We start from the raw sequence: 17,265 nt of genomic DNA, 5'->3' as shown, positions 1-17,265 counted from the left end.
TAATTGATCTGGTGCAGCCTGGAGGATGACATCACCGACCCCTCCGGGCAGGACAGCCGCGGCTCTCCCGCCACACGTCATCGCCGGCCCTCGTCATTTTGTCACAGATTGACCTTAACTGGGCCGGAAAGAACGGCAGATGTCTTCCGAAGGGCAGACAACAAAAACAGCTTTTATTGGCTGTCTTCTTCCATTTCAGGCTTTCGTTTACAGGGAAACGACGACCCCAGTAAGATTTCCGTATGCAGTCCATTAAGTGTTTCGAAAGGAAATGAATCGCTGTAACCAGGTGGTCTTCTATGATTCCCCAGAAATGACAGTAGTAAGCTGGCACACAAATGACAACAAAAAGTCAGAAGACGCCCACGTGTGAGATGGACGACGTACATATTGCAAAGGCCATAATCCTACCAGAGGGATCAGTGCCAGAAATCTGTTCCGACTGAGCGGGGACACTGCACTGTCTCTCTGATACAAATCGACTGCAGTCTACCCACAACATCGTCTTATTCCCTTCCTGATTATGCTTGTTCACTGTGCAAAATACGGGCCACAGCCCCCCCATGAAAAACATTTTATTCCACCTACTATAAATATACCACCACTCCCACTTAATGATAAAATATGTGACTGCCCTTACAACGCCGTGCACCAGTTCCTGCAATGTAAACGTGTGGTGCTTGCTTAATAAATATGTTTTAAAGACCAAACATAAAGCCATTTCCGTACTTCACCGCAGACAGCCTCCCAAAGTTGCCCCAAATTAAAGGCATTATCTACCTTTTGCAGGGTCTCTTCACTGCACGATTTGATACCATGACGTGCTAATTTGATAACAACGTCGTATCGATCGTAACCGGCCACCTCTTCCATGAGTTAACTAACATTTCCTGTAGCCACCCTGCCAGTGGATTACATCAGTTGTGTAAGCCTGCACAGCGGGTTAAGCAAAGGTTTATAGTAACCACACTAACTACCAATGAGCGGTAACTACAACTTGGTGCCGCGTTTAGACGTAGCAGGTGCATCGCTGCCTCTGCTTCAGTTTCGTTTTCGCTCGTAAATTATAAATATTTTACAACGATGTCAGGTAACAAAACGCTCAGCGAGACCATACATCTTCATGATATATCTTACTGTATTCATGCTGATGATTAACGGAGCCGTGTAATCGTCGGTGTTTCATATTTAGAACGATTCTCAATACCGTAAAGTATCTGTACTGTCGTATGAGACGCTCACGATCCCATTTCATTACATGTTCTGTAGTTTCACTGGTATTAAGGCAAAGCTTCGGTTATAAAACCATGACTTGCAAAACTGCGTGAAGGTTATCCTGTCAATGCGAGGGCAAGGGCGCTTTCTCCGGCTTAAAGGACCGGGCCGATTCTGGGAGACAGCTGCGCCCACAAACCTATAATTAAACGCGCAAGAAGAAAGAGAAATATGTTGGAAAGACAACGGAATATGAATATAAATACCGCTTCTCGTGATAGAAAGTTGCCGCCGAAATGCACTTAATTTATGTCCTTTTATCAAAAAAACCTATAAAATATTTTTGAATGGCAAGCTGTGAGGGTGAAAACAAATAACTGAACAGGAGCGCGATACAGATGCAACACTTGTTTAATCAACACGACCATATTATCATATTAAAGAGATCAACGCTAAAGCATTGCGACTGATTTTTAAACTCTTGAGCACCATCCGAAAGCGGTCTGGACGAGGAAAGGAAAACGCGCATCGCTCGTAAAGAAAGCGTCTCTGTTTTTGCGTCGGTCCGCGAATATGTCCTAACTTTGATGCAATGTTTGTGCACTGTGCAGCAGAAATTGGCTCTGACTACACAGACTGCATTGCTGGCGAAGTGAGGCGAATACGTGCATGCCATTAATTGAATCCGCAAACTGCAAGTCATTACCACCTATGGGACAGCGCGGTGTCCCACGCGCTTGCGGGATAAGGGTGCGCTCGAGCGCAGCACCTTGACGGCTTGGTAACCACGGCAACGCCTATAATACTGTCCCCATGTGTCTTTACGGGGACCGGAGGACGGAGACGGGTCCCCATAGCCCTCTTCACTGCTACGCGCTGTCACTTTCACCGACCTGCTAAAACTGTACTTGCACAACTATGAGACCCCTAAACTGCACACTGATCGAAATTCCCTTAACCCACCTGGCAAAGGCGATCCTCATTTGCAGAGGGGGACGGGGACCCTCCTCCAAGCGATGGGGAGGTGGGGGAAGAAGCCATGTTCAGTGTCGCTTTCTCCGGGGTTTTCTTTAACGTTCACTCTCGCCGCAGCGAGAGCAGCCGCGGCTGCGGTGACAACCTGCCAGGGCAACCGCGGGAGTTTCTGTCCGGGCTTACGGTCCGGTGCCGTTTCAAAGCCAGTCAGTGAGTGGCCACTCGAAAGGCGGAATGACCTTTCCCCAAGTATGCCTGTGGATGTGTGAGTGAGTGTCTGTGTGTGTTTGTGTGTGTGTGTGCGATCCAGCGCCGCTCCGGCCGCCAGAGGCTGCAGGACGCCCGTGCTTCTCGCCGCAGCGCTCCCACCGTCTCCGGGATCGTGAGCAGAAAGCAGGCGGGCAGCCCTGAAGATGAGATCACACAAGTCCCGTCTGATCACGCACAGTGTCACCGGCACTGGGTGGAAGAGCTGCCAGTCTTAAGACGCTAGTTAATAATCCCGTTGTGGCCGCATTTCAAGCTCAAATATACGTATAATAAATATGCACATTTTATCCGCCCACATTTAGGGTGGACCCCAAGGTAAATCACTTAGATGCCTCGTCAGCGTTTGTAAGGAAGGAAGTTCTTAACGTCCTTGAAATATCACGGAAAATACGAACGTTCGTTGTTCATATTTTTATACGGCATCTTCACAAACAAGTATGACTAGGCAAAGGCGGGATGATTTTTTTGTCATTTAAATGAAACCAGGGGAGGTGTGTCTGTTGCCCTGGCAGTGCTATAGCCCGGGGAGTCAACACAGTACCTCTAGAGGGAGGCAGGATCGGCTATACCCGACAAATGCGGACATTTCCGTGCATCGCAGGACTGGGGCAAAATCAATTTGCACCTTCTGTAGGGGTCGACAGCAGGGGCAGTGGGGTGAGGAGGCACTGGAGCCACCCCAAACACATGTCCATGTCTGGAGCGGTAGCCGGCGTTTGGTCAGGGGGCCGCATGGCGATTGGCTGCTGTCTCCTTTGATGAACTCCAGGGGGGTTACCTCTAGAATGAGGTCACGGAGGGCCCATCTGGGCTAATGGCCATAATAACGGTACTGAGCCTGAATGCCGTATGATTCTTTTACAAATTAAACCAAGGTGTAACAAAGTATAATTGTTATTTCTGTTTTTCTTACAATCTTGCTGTTTTTCTCAATAATTTAAAATGTGCTTGGCTTGAGATCTCGACACTAATGAGGCGGTTTTAGGGATACTGAGATCTACACTCTGGGTATTATTCCGGGGTGTCTCAGAGTCCCAGGAGAGACGTGATTTAGGAGCGCATGGGTTATCGGTATTCTCGCTCGGGGGGTGGAGACGCAATGGCTCCCATTATGGCCACGGCTCCTGCAGACTGTAGCAATTCTATTACATGATGCCTGACCTTTTGCAGTTGCTATGCCTAACGAGATTAACGAGGAATAAATATGGTTTCCCTAATGGAGACTGGCACAGTGCTCCAGTACTACAGATGACTTCCAGTTACAGTCTGTCTAGAAGGACCCAAAGATCCTCATACCCAGTGGCAGTACAGTGAGAAACGTCGGGATTGGAGAGTTCTGGGTGGGCGGGGCCTGCAGGCTGTCACACCCAGTGGCAGTACAGTGATAAAGGTCGGGATTGGAGAGTTCTGGGTGGGCGGGGCCTGCGGATATCACACCCAGTAGCAGTATAGTGAGAAACGTTGGGATTGGAGAGTTCTGGGTGGGCGGGGCCTGCGGGCTATCACATCCAGTGGCAGTACAGTGAGAAACGTCGGGACTGGAGAGTTCTGGGTGGGCGGGGCCTGCAGGCTGTCACACCCAGTGGCAGTACAGTGATAAACGTCGGGATTGGAGAGTTCTGGGTGGGCGGGGCCTGCGGGTATCACACCCAGTGGCAGTATAGTGAGAAACGTCGGGATTGGAGAGTTCTGGGTGGGAGGGGCCTGCGGGTATCACACCCAGTGGCAATAAAGTGAAAAACATCCGGATTGGAGAGCTCTGGGTGGGCGAGACCTGCGGGCTCTCATGTCCAGTGGCAGTACAGTAAGAAACGTTGGGATAGGAGTGTTCGGGGTGGGAGGAACCCACAGGTCCTCACAGTTTAGATACTAGGGCTTAGTAAGTGTAGAGTTAGCCCAGTTCGAGAGGAGGACAAAATTGTTTCATTTTCAGCTCATCCTGGGGGTGGATGAGGAATGAGAGGTTGACCCGGCATTGAGGGTTAAATCTCATGGCTTCTGTGTCTCTCCAAGCCTGTCCGGCACCCATCCCTAGGCCTTCTGGGCCAGCCCATCTGCAGTGGGACATGAAGGCTGTACAGTCTGGGGGGGTGTGGCCAGCTGAAATGGTGCAGTCGGAGATGGGTGGGGCACCAGCATGGAAGCCGGAATACTAAGATATAACATTGCGGCTAGTTGGCAGGTTCATGGTCCCAGCAGCATTATTCATTTACGTAGCAATTCATTCATCAACCAACCTCTCTGTATTTAGGGCTGATTTTATTAAAGTAATTCAGGTCAGGCACCAACAGCAGAACTCCCATGAGACTGCATTGGATTTGGAAAAAACTGTGCTAGATGGGGTTCATTCAGGGTTGGTCCAAATGCAGCTCCAGCGGCCCGTGTGCGGAGTTTGCATGTTCTTCATGATCTGCAGGCTACCTACTCCGGTTCCTCCTGCAGTGCAAAGACATGTGGATCAGGTGAATTTCAGGGCACACTGTTTAAGGAGAAATCCCTGGTCAGGATTTAACATTTTGAGGAGAAGGGCGATATTCTGACTTTTTGAGCACTCCTGATTTTTCAGCAAATTGCTCAAGTCTCCTGAACGTTTCTCCATGGCTTCATGCATCTCCCCTATATTTCTTAGAGGCTGGATGTAGAGTCTGGTCTCTTATCAGTCAACTTCAGATCAGTACAAGATACAAGATACTTTATTCGTCACATACATGGTCATACAACATGTAGTGAAATGTACCCTGAATGACCCTTAGACTGTACAAGATAAAAACAGAATTTGAGTGAGGCAGAACAGTTACAATAACCAAAGTTACAATAACTAACTAAAATATATACATAATATGGAGAAGTATAGAATAATATGCAGTGCAGTATGGAATAATATACAGAAGTACAGAAGTTGTTCTAATATAGAAAATAATCAAGGTTAAAAACTGTACATGTGCATGTGATGCTAGAGCTTTGTATTTAAAGTGCAGTGTGTCTTGTATTTAAAGTGCAGTGTGTCGTGTTGTACTTAAAGTGCAGTGTGTCTTGTTGTATTTAAAGTGCAGTGTGTCGTGTTGTACTTAAAGTGCAGTGTGTCTTCTTGTATTTAAAGTGCAGTGTGCCTTGTCGCAGGTGACACAAGTATAAATATAAATGTAAACAGCAAGGGTGGACGTGTGGAAGTAAAATTGGACATTAGTAGGCCCGGGAGGGGAGGCATATTGGGTCTGTTATGTTTTAGGCCTTAGGCAAGAAGAGATTGTTTTGAATACTGTGTGACCTCGCTTTGTGATAGCTGCCTGCAGTTGGCTCCGCAGAAGCTCGGACCTTGGAGAGGCAGACAGTGGAGCAAAGGGGGGGAGAAACCACTTGCAGGAAGAGACTCGAAGCCGCCCCAACTGGTGCACAAAGAGTTATAGCTTATTAAAGTAGTTGTAGTAGTCAATATATAATATGTTACGCAATTGATTGCATCATGTTAATCATACTAATCATATGTTAACCATGTATTTTCAGTGATTCAATGTCATATAATTAATATCTATATACATATCTCATGTAGAGTCTAGAAGCCGAGGCTGTCTCCAGTAAGTTCCGTACAATGCGTGGACTTTATCTTGCTACCAAGGTGAACCAATGGAGCGGGAGAATTGTGTTTGTTATACGTTTCAGCTTAGTTTGTTGATGTTTCATGACCAATCAGGCCTTAGAAGTCCTGGGAGTTATGGTTTATCTACTGGTTGCTCTGTGTGCTGGGTGTGACTTGGTACCAAGTGCCAGAGTGTGATGGGAGAAGAATTTTGCCATGTCCTGTTCATTGAGGAACCAGGAGCCCGACAGGCTTGAATTTTAATTAATGAATTAAACATGTTGATAAAATTCAGGTTTATTGTACAGCAAAATGTTCTCACTGGAAAGTCACTTCAGTGTGGTTCAGTGTCATCATTGTGATCAAGGACGAGTAGCCCGTGCAAGGCGTAAACAGTCAAATCACGCCTGACACACAGGACGCACCCTGCAGCGTAATGCCCCCATGGCGTTCAACCAGGGTTGTGAAGACCTTGTCATGGCTTCACTTGAAAGCCAGCTATTAGTTTTTCCAGTAAGAAGGCGCCAGGAAAGGATGGTGTTGCTGACATCTATCTGGATGTCACAGGGAGCACATGGAGACATCGGAATACGCTTCTGGATCACTCTGAGATTTATCGGCCCTTTAACGGTGCTACTTTCCACTGTCGATAACACCTGCTGTCTTGCAGAAAAAAAGCGATTTCCTGTGCAGCCCTATCATATTTTGAATATCCTCTAACAATAAAGGAAATAAACAATTATCAGCCTTTTATTATGAGAGAATGTGACCCCTTACACTGCAGGAGAGTCTGTCCTTTAATGCAGAGGAAGTGTTTGCTCAGCAGGTACAAGGAAGGTGGTGAATAGATGCTCTGTAATCTCTGTGTCTGCATCACCAAGCCTGCCTTCCACCTCCAGCTTCCTGCCCCGCGTAGGCAGCACACGTTTGGAGGGCTGTTTGATGTCAGCTCACTGCTCAGTTGTTTTCTGCGACTGGTCAGAGGGGGCCGGGCCATGGTAGTGGGGGTAACCTTCTAGAAGAATGTGCCCAGTGTGACGTCCCGTCACTCTGCTGGGTCACCTTCACCTCTCAGAGTTTCCACTGGGCCTGTGCTGTGGGATTAGCTATGCAGTGTAGCTGTTCTAGCGAAGCATGCTAGTCACCGTACTTTGTTAGGGAGCACAGTAGTGCATTGTTTCTATGTAACATAACTGCATGAGGTACTGTATTCCAGTGTTGTTGCACTGGAATTTTTCTCTGGTATGTCTGTGCTATATACGTTTTAACATTCTACAGCAGCAGTCTCTGTGTGCATTCTGTGGTACATAGAATGACTCCATACAGGATCGTGCTAAAAGTAGCCTATTTTATGTCATTGCTAACTGTGCTATGTTTATAATGGTCTAAAACAGTAATAATAAACCTTCACTTAAAATGGGTCTTCCCACTGGCCACGAAAGCCATGTCTCTCAGAAAAGAGTTCAGACACAGTAGTTGAGGAACAATCCCAGTGGACACCATGTCTAGGAAACTATTCTTCACCATGCCTCAGTGCGAATCAGAAATATGACTTTTGGATCTCCAGCCAAAGGACCAGGGAGGAGTCATCGGTATTTTGAACGCAAAGCTCATGGCGCCAAGCCCAGCTCCCAAAAAATGACAGAAGGACAAGAATACTTGAAAACCCAGTCAAGTAGGGGAAAAAATACTTTCAATAGCTAAATTGTTAGCAGAAGTGCAACAAATTTGCCCCCTCAAAAAACTGTAAAATATGGGGGCGGAATCCAACGTCTGCCAGAACGACAGGAATACATCAAGATTAAAGAATGTGCGTGTTATTTTGGAGATTCCGGGCAGAATCCAGCTTTCCAGTTGTGTGTTCCTAATTAGCGGCCGATGTAGAGCAGAGGGTCCAGGCCGTCACCCTCTGAGCCAGGAGGCCAACCAAAAGCAGCTCCTTTCAGCCGCTCGGAACGGAGAGGGCTGAGATTCAGACATCACTCATGGAATTTGCACCCTGTTACTCTCCCATTTGCAGTGCGGTTGGCCTACTCATTACCTATCCATTTTCTGTAACCACTTGTCCTGTTCAGGGTCATGGGGGGGGGAGGGGGGGACGACATGCCAACTCCACGCACATTGAGCCATGGCGGGCACTCAAACCCAGGTCCCAGAGGTGCGAGGCAACAGTGCTAATCACTGCACCACCATGCCACCCCTGGCTACTCTTTATATTGCTGTTAATAACCTGATGGCTATCGATTCATATATTGATTCAATATCAAAATATGCGATCATCCATAGACATATTTCCAAAACAGCTGGTCCCCAAGGACCCGACTGCAAAACACTGCAATACAGGAAGCACAGGGCACAAGGCAAGGGAGACCCTGGATGGGGTGCCAGTCCATCAGGGCACACACTACCACTAAGGGCAATTTAGAGGCATCAAGCCACCTAAATGCATGTTTGATTTTGTGAAGAAGCCCATGTGAAGATCGACATGTACACAGCCGGCACTAGGAATCAAACCCACAGCTACAGAGGTGCAGGGCCACAGAGACACCCAGCAATTAAAATATTTTCCTATTCACGTGTGCACACTTTACTACAAAAGTCGCTCTGTAGAAAGGCGTCCGCCCAGCACTTTCATGAATCCCACCGCCCTTTGGCTGTAAATGTCAGCCCGTAGGAATGAAAAGACATCACAGAGTAAAATCATTTAGCCCACTTTGCTGTTCATTCCCATGCTCTGATCTTGGAGCTGAACTATTTCAGTTCTTATAATATGGGAATGGCAAAGTGGGCTTTCTGACGGATTGTCCTTAAGGAGACATCTGCCCAGAAGCACCGCATTCCCTGTCACACCGGAGTACAGAACTTACGCAGTCCTGCTTTGTGATCATGTGGGGTAAAAGCTTTAAGATAATCAGCTAGAGCCCGATTCTATGCACTGGTCAATCCCTTCACTGTGTTTCGTTCTTATAGCTACAAAGTTGATGGCTCCCCTGTGGAGTCACTAGAAGCAGGAGCACTCAGGTGACTAACAGATGGTTTAAGGGTAGGTGGCCGAAGCAGCCAGACCCAAATACTGCAACACAGTGCGGCTCCATAGCAACCGATCATCACAGGTTTGTCTGACCAAAAGTATTCCCATTTGTCGCCCAAATGAGACTAATTTTGTTTTCTGTTTTATTGTATCAGAAGTGTAATATTTGTTTACTGAGGGGAAAACACTGTTCAGTTAATTTGCAGCAGGTCTTTGACCACAAGGGGGCAATAGAGCCTGTAAATTTACTTAACAGATGGTAGCTCTTTTAATAACCACGTAACTAAAGACATGGCAGGGGACGGAAATGTGTGCCTGTCAAAAATGTCTGTTTTAGGGGAAAGCAGATCTTTCTTTTAATGCTTGTTGTTCCATATTAAGTGAACTTTGGGCAAGGAAATTGATGTAGCAATAAAATAGGCACAGACAAATTAGACTAAGCATTCCCTTTAGTTCCTCTGCAGGGCACTGGCTGCGTGAACCTGCCATAGCAGAAGAATGTACAGCTGCTATTTCAAGGAATGGTCAAAGGTTACTCCACTACGCGAAGCTCCGGAGACATGCGGAAACTAATTAAGGATATACTATTTTTATAAAAAATGAAACCCAGGACATCCATTTTATTTCTCAAGTCTAAAAAACATTGTAGACGTTTGCCTTACACATCTACGGACGAAGTATAAGGCCGACTGGGAAATTTAATGGGCTCTTTTCACACAACTAGCGGTGCCAAAGGGTAGTACGCTGTGGAACCGACCACTCTAGGGGCTGCTGACTGGATGGATAATTCCATTGCGAGATGTAAGAGAAGCAGACTTAAATAAAGATAACATGGGAAACCGAGATCAGGAAGCAGGAAACACGCACAGGAAAAAAAAAATCACAGAGATATATTTTTTAAAAAGATGACTCCAGCTAATTCAAACAGCCAAACCAGAAATGAAACACTGCTCAATTAAACCCGCAAACCGGAAGTGACAGGCTGCTCAATTAAACCCACAAACCGGAAGTGACAGGCTGCTCAATTAAACCCACAAACCGGAAATGACAGGCTCCTCAATGAAACCCACAAACCGGAAATGACAGGCTGCTCAATTAAACCCGCAAACCGGAAACGAGACACTGGCCAGTTAAAATATCAAAACCGGAAATAAGACTCCAGCTAATGAAAATCGTGAAACCCATAAAACCTGATACGAGACGCCGGAATACGGAAACTCAAAGCAGGTGAAGAGAAGCCGACAGAACACAAAAATACCAACAAATAAAACTCAGCTCACGAAACCGGGCTGGAAACCGAACCGAACGCCCAGAGACTATACTGAACACAGCAGCCTAAATGGGCTTGAAATTTAGCTGCTTCCGGGTCATAGAGAGGCCACCTGGACTGGCCCTAATTATCCTGGTTAAAAGCATCAGAAGTATATTGGATGTATTTAAAATAAAGATAAAGACAGTATATTTGTTATTGAGAAAAGACAGTGCTCTGCTGTGGAATAAGTGTAATGAAAATTACTGTATAATAAAAAGCTGAGGTATTACAACAAGAATATAAGGCATTGTGCCATAACCGTATTCAAGAAGTGACTGCTTTGTAGCCTACTGGACATTCTACATGGTTAAAAAGATAGATTACATAGACAGACGTAACCTTAACAGCGGTATTTTAACTTATGTTGTCCTGTAGGCAACGAAAATAATAATAAATATATATATATATATAACCAGTACATATGCTTTGCTGCAAAAGCTCTACGTTAGTCTCAACATGAGAACATATACGTAAAAAGAGTTGTTTTTTTATTGCCCCGCCAAACTAAAGTTTATCATTCCAACCCCCCTCGCCTCCCCCGGATTCCGTTCCAGGTATGGTGTATTTTAAGAACAAACTGTCATGAGCTCGCAATATTTCCAAAAGACAAAATTAAACAGGTGTAGCAATGTTACCACATTCCTCTGTCTGCGATATTAGAAAAAATAACTGAAAACAATAGTTTGAACTGAAAATAAAATATTTACGCAAAAGTGTGAATACTTATTACATTCAAATATGTAAACTTAAATCCATGAAAAATAACTGAGATGCAGCCCATGTATGACTATGAAAATGACAGTAGAATACTGAATTTAATTCACATTAACTAAATAAACAAACGGCGTTTTAATGTCATGGCGTCTATTATCAGTAAATAATAATTAGGAATTACTTAGACAAGCGTGTAAATAGACAGAAACGCGCGGAACGTTTATTTCGGCCGTATTACTGCCTCCACACTTGCAGCCTTTGTTAAAATTACGGTCTAAAGCGCCACCTGGTGTGAGGTGACGAAAACTACAACTACATCTCTCATTCTCTATGTAGGTGTCATTGTCCGTAGATACGTATTGTGGCGTTAGTTTCCCAACTGACGGTCCCCATTGTGGTCATTAAAAGAAACGATTAGTCACGTGGCAGGAAGTGTTGTCACCTTACACCTCTGAGGTTCAGGGTTTGAATCCTGTGTGAGTGTGTGTGCCCCAAGATGGACTTGTGCCCTATACTGCTTGCTGCTCCAGACTAACTGCACCCCTATACTGGATAAGTGTATACTGGATGGATAGACATACACCTATGCATTAAAAAAAAATCCACACAATAATTATCAACATATTGATTTTAAAACAAAATTTATTTTTACAGCATTTTTTTCAAATGTACAATTAAACCATCGACGTAATCATACACAAAATTCTTCATAATGTACAACTCAATGCTAATATAAATTAAAAAAGGAAAAAACATCGATTGGTATTAAATAGTGTTAGGCAACACCACGTTAACGAAGACAATGCATTCTTCATTAACCAACAGCAGTACAGTCACTGTTATACAAAGAACGCGGCAAACACCGACCCCCCCCCCCCCCCCGCACCTCACACACACTTACCCACATACACACTCTTTCAGCTCTTGTTAGCAGGTAAAGTGCTATGCATGTCGCTATAACAACAGTGGAATGAAGGGAAGCAAGATGGGGGAAAATACAATGCTGTAATGCAGTAATGGAGCCAAGGGGGCTGGAAATTTGTGTTCTACGGCAGGCAGGGAGGGACATAAAAGGAAACTAAATGCCATGAGAAAAAGAAATTGAAAAGCGCAAGCCAAGGATGGCATTCAGTTCTGGGACCAGTTCATATGCTGAAGTCTGCAACTGGCCACAGGATGGTAATGAAGGAATTACAGATGCATGGTCTGCTGATCTGGAGGGGGGGATTCCTCACTGCATCATGCCTCAAACAGGAAGGTTATGGAATGGAGGGAGAGGGGAGGGGGGGGTTAATATCCAGGACCGTTATCCCTGTCTGATTACTGAAGTGGTTGGTGACTATGAAATCACTTGAAGTCCCTCAAAACCGTCAAAGAAAATCCAGTTCACTGTGAGGGTGTTTTCAGTAATCATCATAAGCATCGTCCTGCTTCAAATTACTAAGACACTTCAAGAAAACCTAAAGGAAGAGATCTCTGAAAAAGGTAACGATTTCAATGTTCCAGTCTTTGTTTTGAAATTAAGCAGTAAGAAGTTACTAGTTTATACATATAATTGACACGACTAGAAGTAGTATCAGCCATAAGAGACGTTTAAAAAATAAACACAATGTAGCAGGAACGCAACGCACAGAGGGACTCCGCTTGCACAAGCTTCACACTTCACTGGTGGTTGACAGGCAGGTGGAGCCCTGGAGCCCATTCTCAGCGAAGGACTGCACTCTCCTCTGTGGTTCTACACCACGTCCGCCACTTGGCTCAGATCAAAGGTATGCACAGGTACTGTACACAAATCTCCAGCAGGCACGCACACTAGCTCCCCCTGCTGGGTGAGATCCACATTCACATTCACTCCTGGATGATGTTAGATCTTTTTACAGTGATGAGTAAGCTCCCCTATGTCTCTATATTACAACAGACACGTGTACCCAGTTGGAACGGCCCCTGTTTGCACGCAACCACGCAGAGTCGTTTCAGGAATGGGATCTCGACATGAGAAAAGGGCCACTGTGACCTGGCGGGGGAGAGGGGGACGCGTTTCTGGCGCTTTCCTTGACAGCCTGGCTGGAATGTAAATGTTTCACGTTCAAAGCGGTGGAGGGACAGCCCCCCCCCCACTCAGGCAGCATCCCAAGATGAACCCTTGGGGGCTGGTGGTCCACGGCTGGCCGAGGGCTGGGGTGAGAGGGAGGGTGTCGGGTGCCGGAAGGTAGGACGGGATGAGGAGAGGGTGAGTGTCGATTTCTGGAGGCCTAGAGTAGCGCAGCATCTTTGGCAGCCATGGCCGTCGCCAGCAGTGGCGCATTCTCTCCACTAGGCGGCTCCTAGGGGTGCGTCAGGGTGGGGGTGGGGGGGGGGGGGCGGTCCTCGCGTCAGAGATCAGAGCCATCCAGCAGGCACACCTCCTCCTCATTCTCCAGCCCATCAAGGAGGGCGGGGACTAGTTGAACATGATCGACTCGGGGTCGAGGTTTGCCATCTGGGCCATGTGACGCAGGATGTCTTTTTTGGTGACGATGCCGAGGAGGCGTCTGCGGAGAAAGAACGGGGGGGGGGGGGCGTAGTCAGAATGATGGCAAATGGTGGTGAGAGGGGGTGGGGTGGGCACATACACCAACACAGCCTGGCTTTTTATTATTTTTTTTTTGCTGGCCGTCATAGTAAGAGGAAAACACCCAGGGTCCGGGGTATAGCCTGAAGCAGGTGAACCCGAGACAGTTCTGTCTGGGTCACGCATGATACTGTGGGACACAGATACCATCAGCCCTGCAGCTTCAGCCCAACCACTGGTCAGTCGCTGCCACCGAGGACAGGGTTCACTGATGGGAGTTGGGATTCACTGTGATTTAATGGGATTGCGTATAATCATCAGTATAATAACTGGGGAAGGAGACCCAAAATAAGGTATCTTGCAGTACCTCTACTTGTCAGGACTGTAACTTTAACGTGATTTTGAGGAAATGCTGCTTGGACTTTGGTTTGGGGTAAGTACGTGCCAGCAAAAGAAAAATAATAAAATAAAAACGGGGGTGACAGAACAAAGAGGAAGCCATCTTGTGTGGTGAGAGAAAGAGAGGGACTGAGGAGAGCGACAGGCATTGGAGTGAAGAGGCCCCCGTCCAGGAGTGGAGCTGCGTGTGGGACAGGTAGGGGGTGACTAGAGCGGCAGCCCCCTAACCAGTCCAGGCCCCCAATGCTGCCAGTGGGATTAGATCGCAGGGAAAGATTAAAAGCGAGGTGGTTCTGCTCCAAGCGTGTGGTGACATTTAGCGAGACCTGTAGGCGTGGAGCGGGAGGAGGTGAGAGAGAGTGACCATAGGAGTGGGAGGAGGTGAGAGAGAGTGACCATAGGAGTGGGAGGAGGTGAGAGAGGATCGGCGGAGGGCGGATGAGGCGGGTCGGGTCGGGATGGACCGAGCTAAGAGGTAGGCGTGTCGGGGAGATCAGGAACCACTGCAGGGCGGGTGGGTGCAGGCATGGGGAAGACAGCCGATTCTAGCTAATGTTAGTGTCACTACAGGGCAGCCTCAGTACCACTGACTGCCGGTTACAGCCGAACCCTCCCCAATCCCACAGGGAAAACACCGAAACACCAAACGGTGATGCTACGTTCACAGCAATCTGCCTTCTATATCCAGCTGGAGATGCAGACTCTGGCGAAAGGAGGTGAGAAGAAACAAAAAGAAACCTCTACGAAGCCACGCAGCCACATCTTTACTACACGTACGCCACATATATGGGCACCTCGCAGGTACCATATATAAACGCAGAGCAGGCAAATCAGCACAGAACCTGAGGGGCTAAGTGCATTGTGGGATATCCTGGAGCGGTGAGGAATGGAGGATCCACAGACTAGCACAGCTCCACCCAAACACCTAGGAGGAGGGTCGACTGACAGCTCCCGCTTCAGTGCCGTTTCGCCATTCGTTTACCCAGAAAGCCAAGCTGCATGGTCCCTGGTGACACGTGCGCTACCACTATGCGGAGTGTCAGAAGTGCCTATTACTAAAACCACATGGAGAGTAAGAGCAGCACGAGTCGCTGCCTGGGAGGGCGGCGGAGTCATATGTTTACTCCTGAGGCTTTGGTAACATTTCAGAGAAGTGTTCACACAAGTTTCATGGGTTCCTGCCTGAGAGGAAGTGGAGGTGGCGCCTGAAATGGAGTGCAGGTGGGGCCTAAAAGGCAGAGGGGCTGTGGCAAATCACCCGGGGATCCACGTGTCGCTTTGACGCCTCCAGATGCTCTAATATGTTCTTCTTAGTGATGATTCCCAACAAATTCCTGCAACACATTGTTACTCTAATGACTGTGTTTGAAACGAACAAAAGAGAAACAAAAATAGAAGCACAACATCTTAAATTATAAGCTTATAACAGAAATGACAAATTATAGAACATATGCATCCTTTGAAATAAAATGAAATGTTAAAAATTAATTAGTGAAAAAAGTATATCCCTACACTCCTATTTAAATTAACTTTATATCAGAGAAATGGTAGAATGAGGATCTGAACAGACAGCATGAGGGGATTGTATAAGATGGGTTTAAGTTTTAGCTTTTAAAATACATGACAACATTCATCCTCCACTGCAATATTATCTATTAATCACAGGATGAAAATGAGAAAATGAAGAAATGTGATATGAACTGTAATGCAAAATCTTCAATTTTCTTTAGGCAACACTGAGCAACAGCTAATAACTTTCTTGTCATACCATTCGTATCTGTATATGTTCTTACGACCAAATCACATTTTTTTTTACTTTGTCATTATTTTCTGAGTTCGCAGCTGTTTTCAAGCTGGTGTTTGTATTGTGTTTCAGAGGCAGGCTATTTGTATTACCAGTCGACAAAGAAAGCATTTCAAGTCCCAACCCAAAGTACTGAAGTACCAAAGAAGTACTCCCACTGGATTAACAATTTCGATATTGGAACTTTTGGTACTGGTACTCAAACGGAAGTCAATGGAAAAGCGAAAGTACCATACCAAAAGTACCGTACTTGGTGTGGTAGAAAAACGCCCATGATGTATGCCCAACCACAGAAGCTCTATGCTGCAATGCCTGCTTTCAACAACAGGGGGCAGTAAAAGAACAGAAAAAACCTGCAAGAGACCAGCTGCTTCTCTCCATGGACCTAGTGTAGCAATTTCAGCTAAAACAGGAGGCCTGAGGGTGAAACCATCCATTGCCTTCCTCACATTACTTTTTAGATGGAGAACAAAAGTGTTGTATGTTTCAGATGCTCATCAATAAGGCACTTTAGTCTGCTCACGGAAAGTCAGTAATACACCATTTATGTGACAACTTATGAATGCCACAGACAAGGTGTCATGTTTCAGTGACTTTTATTATGAAAGCCACAGATGAGGTATCATGTTTCAGTGACTTTTATTATGAAAGCCACAGATGAGGTGCTGCATTTTAGTGAATTTTATTATGAAAGCCACAGCCAAGGTATTGCTTTTGGTGACTTTTACTATGAAATCCTGAGACAAAGTCGCATTTTAGTAAGGTTTCACAGGTACTGCTTCCTGAGTAGCAGGGCTGAGGAAGTCTGTCTTCCATTTTAAGAAAGATTGCATCTTTAGACACTGGACTTTGCATGACTAAGCTGCCATTTAGTATAGATGATATCTGTGTAAAAATTACATACATAACTTTTAATTTAAAGATTTAGCTGCATGTTATCACTTCACTGCCTCCTGGTAACCATGACGACCCACAGGCAATCGCAGGAGGCTTTGGGCTTTAGGAGAAAACCAAAAACGGGAAAATCCACATTTAAAAAGGAAAACACAGGTCTCGAGCAGACGGCACAGGGTTCTGCGTCTGCATCATGAAATCAGGGCCTTTTCTGGATCTTTCCGAAAAGCTGCTACAAGTTTCTGATTGTTTAATAATTACTGAATTTGCAGTTAAATACACGCAAGCAATAATGCTATTGATACAGCTCATTACTAACTAGTATTAGGCCTATTAAAAACATATAAACTATTGGAGCATCTTCCTTCACCATGAAGTCCCTCATGCCCCCCCCCGCAACCCCCCCCACCCCACCCCTATGCATCCCTGAGGTCCCAGTCGGCAGCAAAAGCCATGCGTGTTACAGCAACAACACGGTGGCATGCTGGTACTGGAGAGGGCAGCAAACTGAGGGGATTAAGGA

At 46.1% G+C, this 17,265-nt stretch overlaps 2 protein-coding genes across 10 annotated transcripts in view; both read right to left on the bottom strand.

Moving 5' to 3' along the window:
- Nucleotides 1-2,853, bottom strand: part of LOC111850983 (ankyrin-2-like) — a 149,688-nt gene extending 146,835 nt beyond the window's left edge. Inside the window, exon 1 of one of the 2 annotated variants that reach the window (XM_072718722.1) lies at nt 2,179-2,853. In XM_072718722.1, the coding sequence (XP_072574823.1) occupies nt 2,179-2,256 (78 nt within the window). In that variant the 5' untranslated portion in view covers nt 2,257-2,853. Of the gene's footprint in view, nt 1-780; nt 889-2,178 lie in introns of those variants that run through there. The other variant, XM_072718719.1, reaches the window with a different exon arrangement.
- Nucleotides 2,854-11,718: 8,865 nt separating this feature from the next.
- The window catches only part of clcn3 (chloride channel 3), a 28,199-nt gene continuing 22,652 nt past the window's right edge, over nt 11,719-17,265 (bottom strand). For 4 of the 8 annotated variants that reach the window (XM_023825404.2, XM_023825405.2, XM_023825406.2 and 1 more), the window contains 2 exons: nt 15,303-15,378; nt 11,719-13,625 (listed from right to left, as the gene is read on the bottom strand). In XM_023825404.2, the coding sequence (XP_023681172.1) occupies nt 13,467-13,625; nt 15,303-15,378 (235 nt within the window). In that variant the 3' untranslated portion in view covers nt 11,719-13,466. The other 4 variants (XM_023825409.2, XM_023825411.2, XM_023825408.2 and 1 more) reach the window with 3 other exon arrangements.

This window comes from Paramormyrops kingsleyae, chromosome 12, assembly GCF_048594095.1.
Source record: "Paramormyrops kingsleyae isolate MSU_618 chromosome 12, PKINGS_0.4, whole genome shotgun sequence".
Classification (NCBI taxonomy): domain Eukaryota; kingdom Metazoa; phylum Chordata; class Actinopteri; order Osteoglossiformes; family Mormyridae; genus Paramormyrops; species Paramormyrops kingsleyae.
The sequence above is the reverse complement of the archived record's forward strand: the minus strand, read 5'-3'. Positions and strand labels throughout refer to the sequence as shown.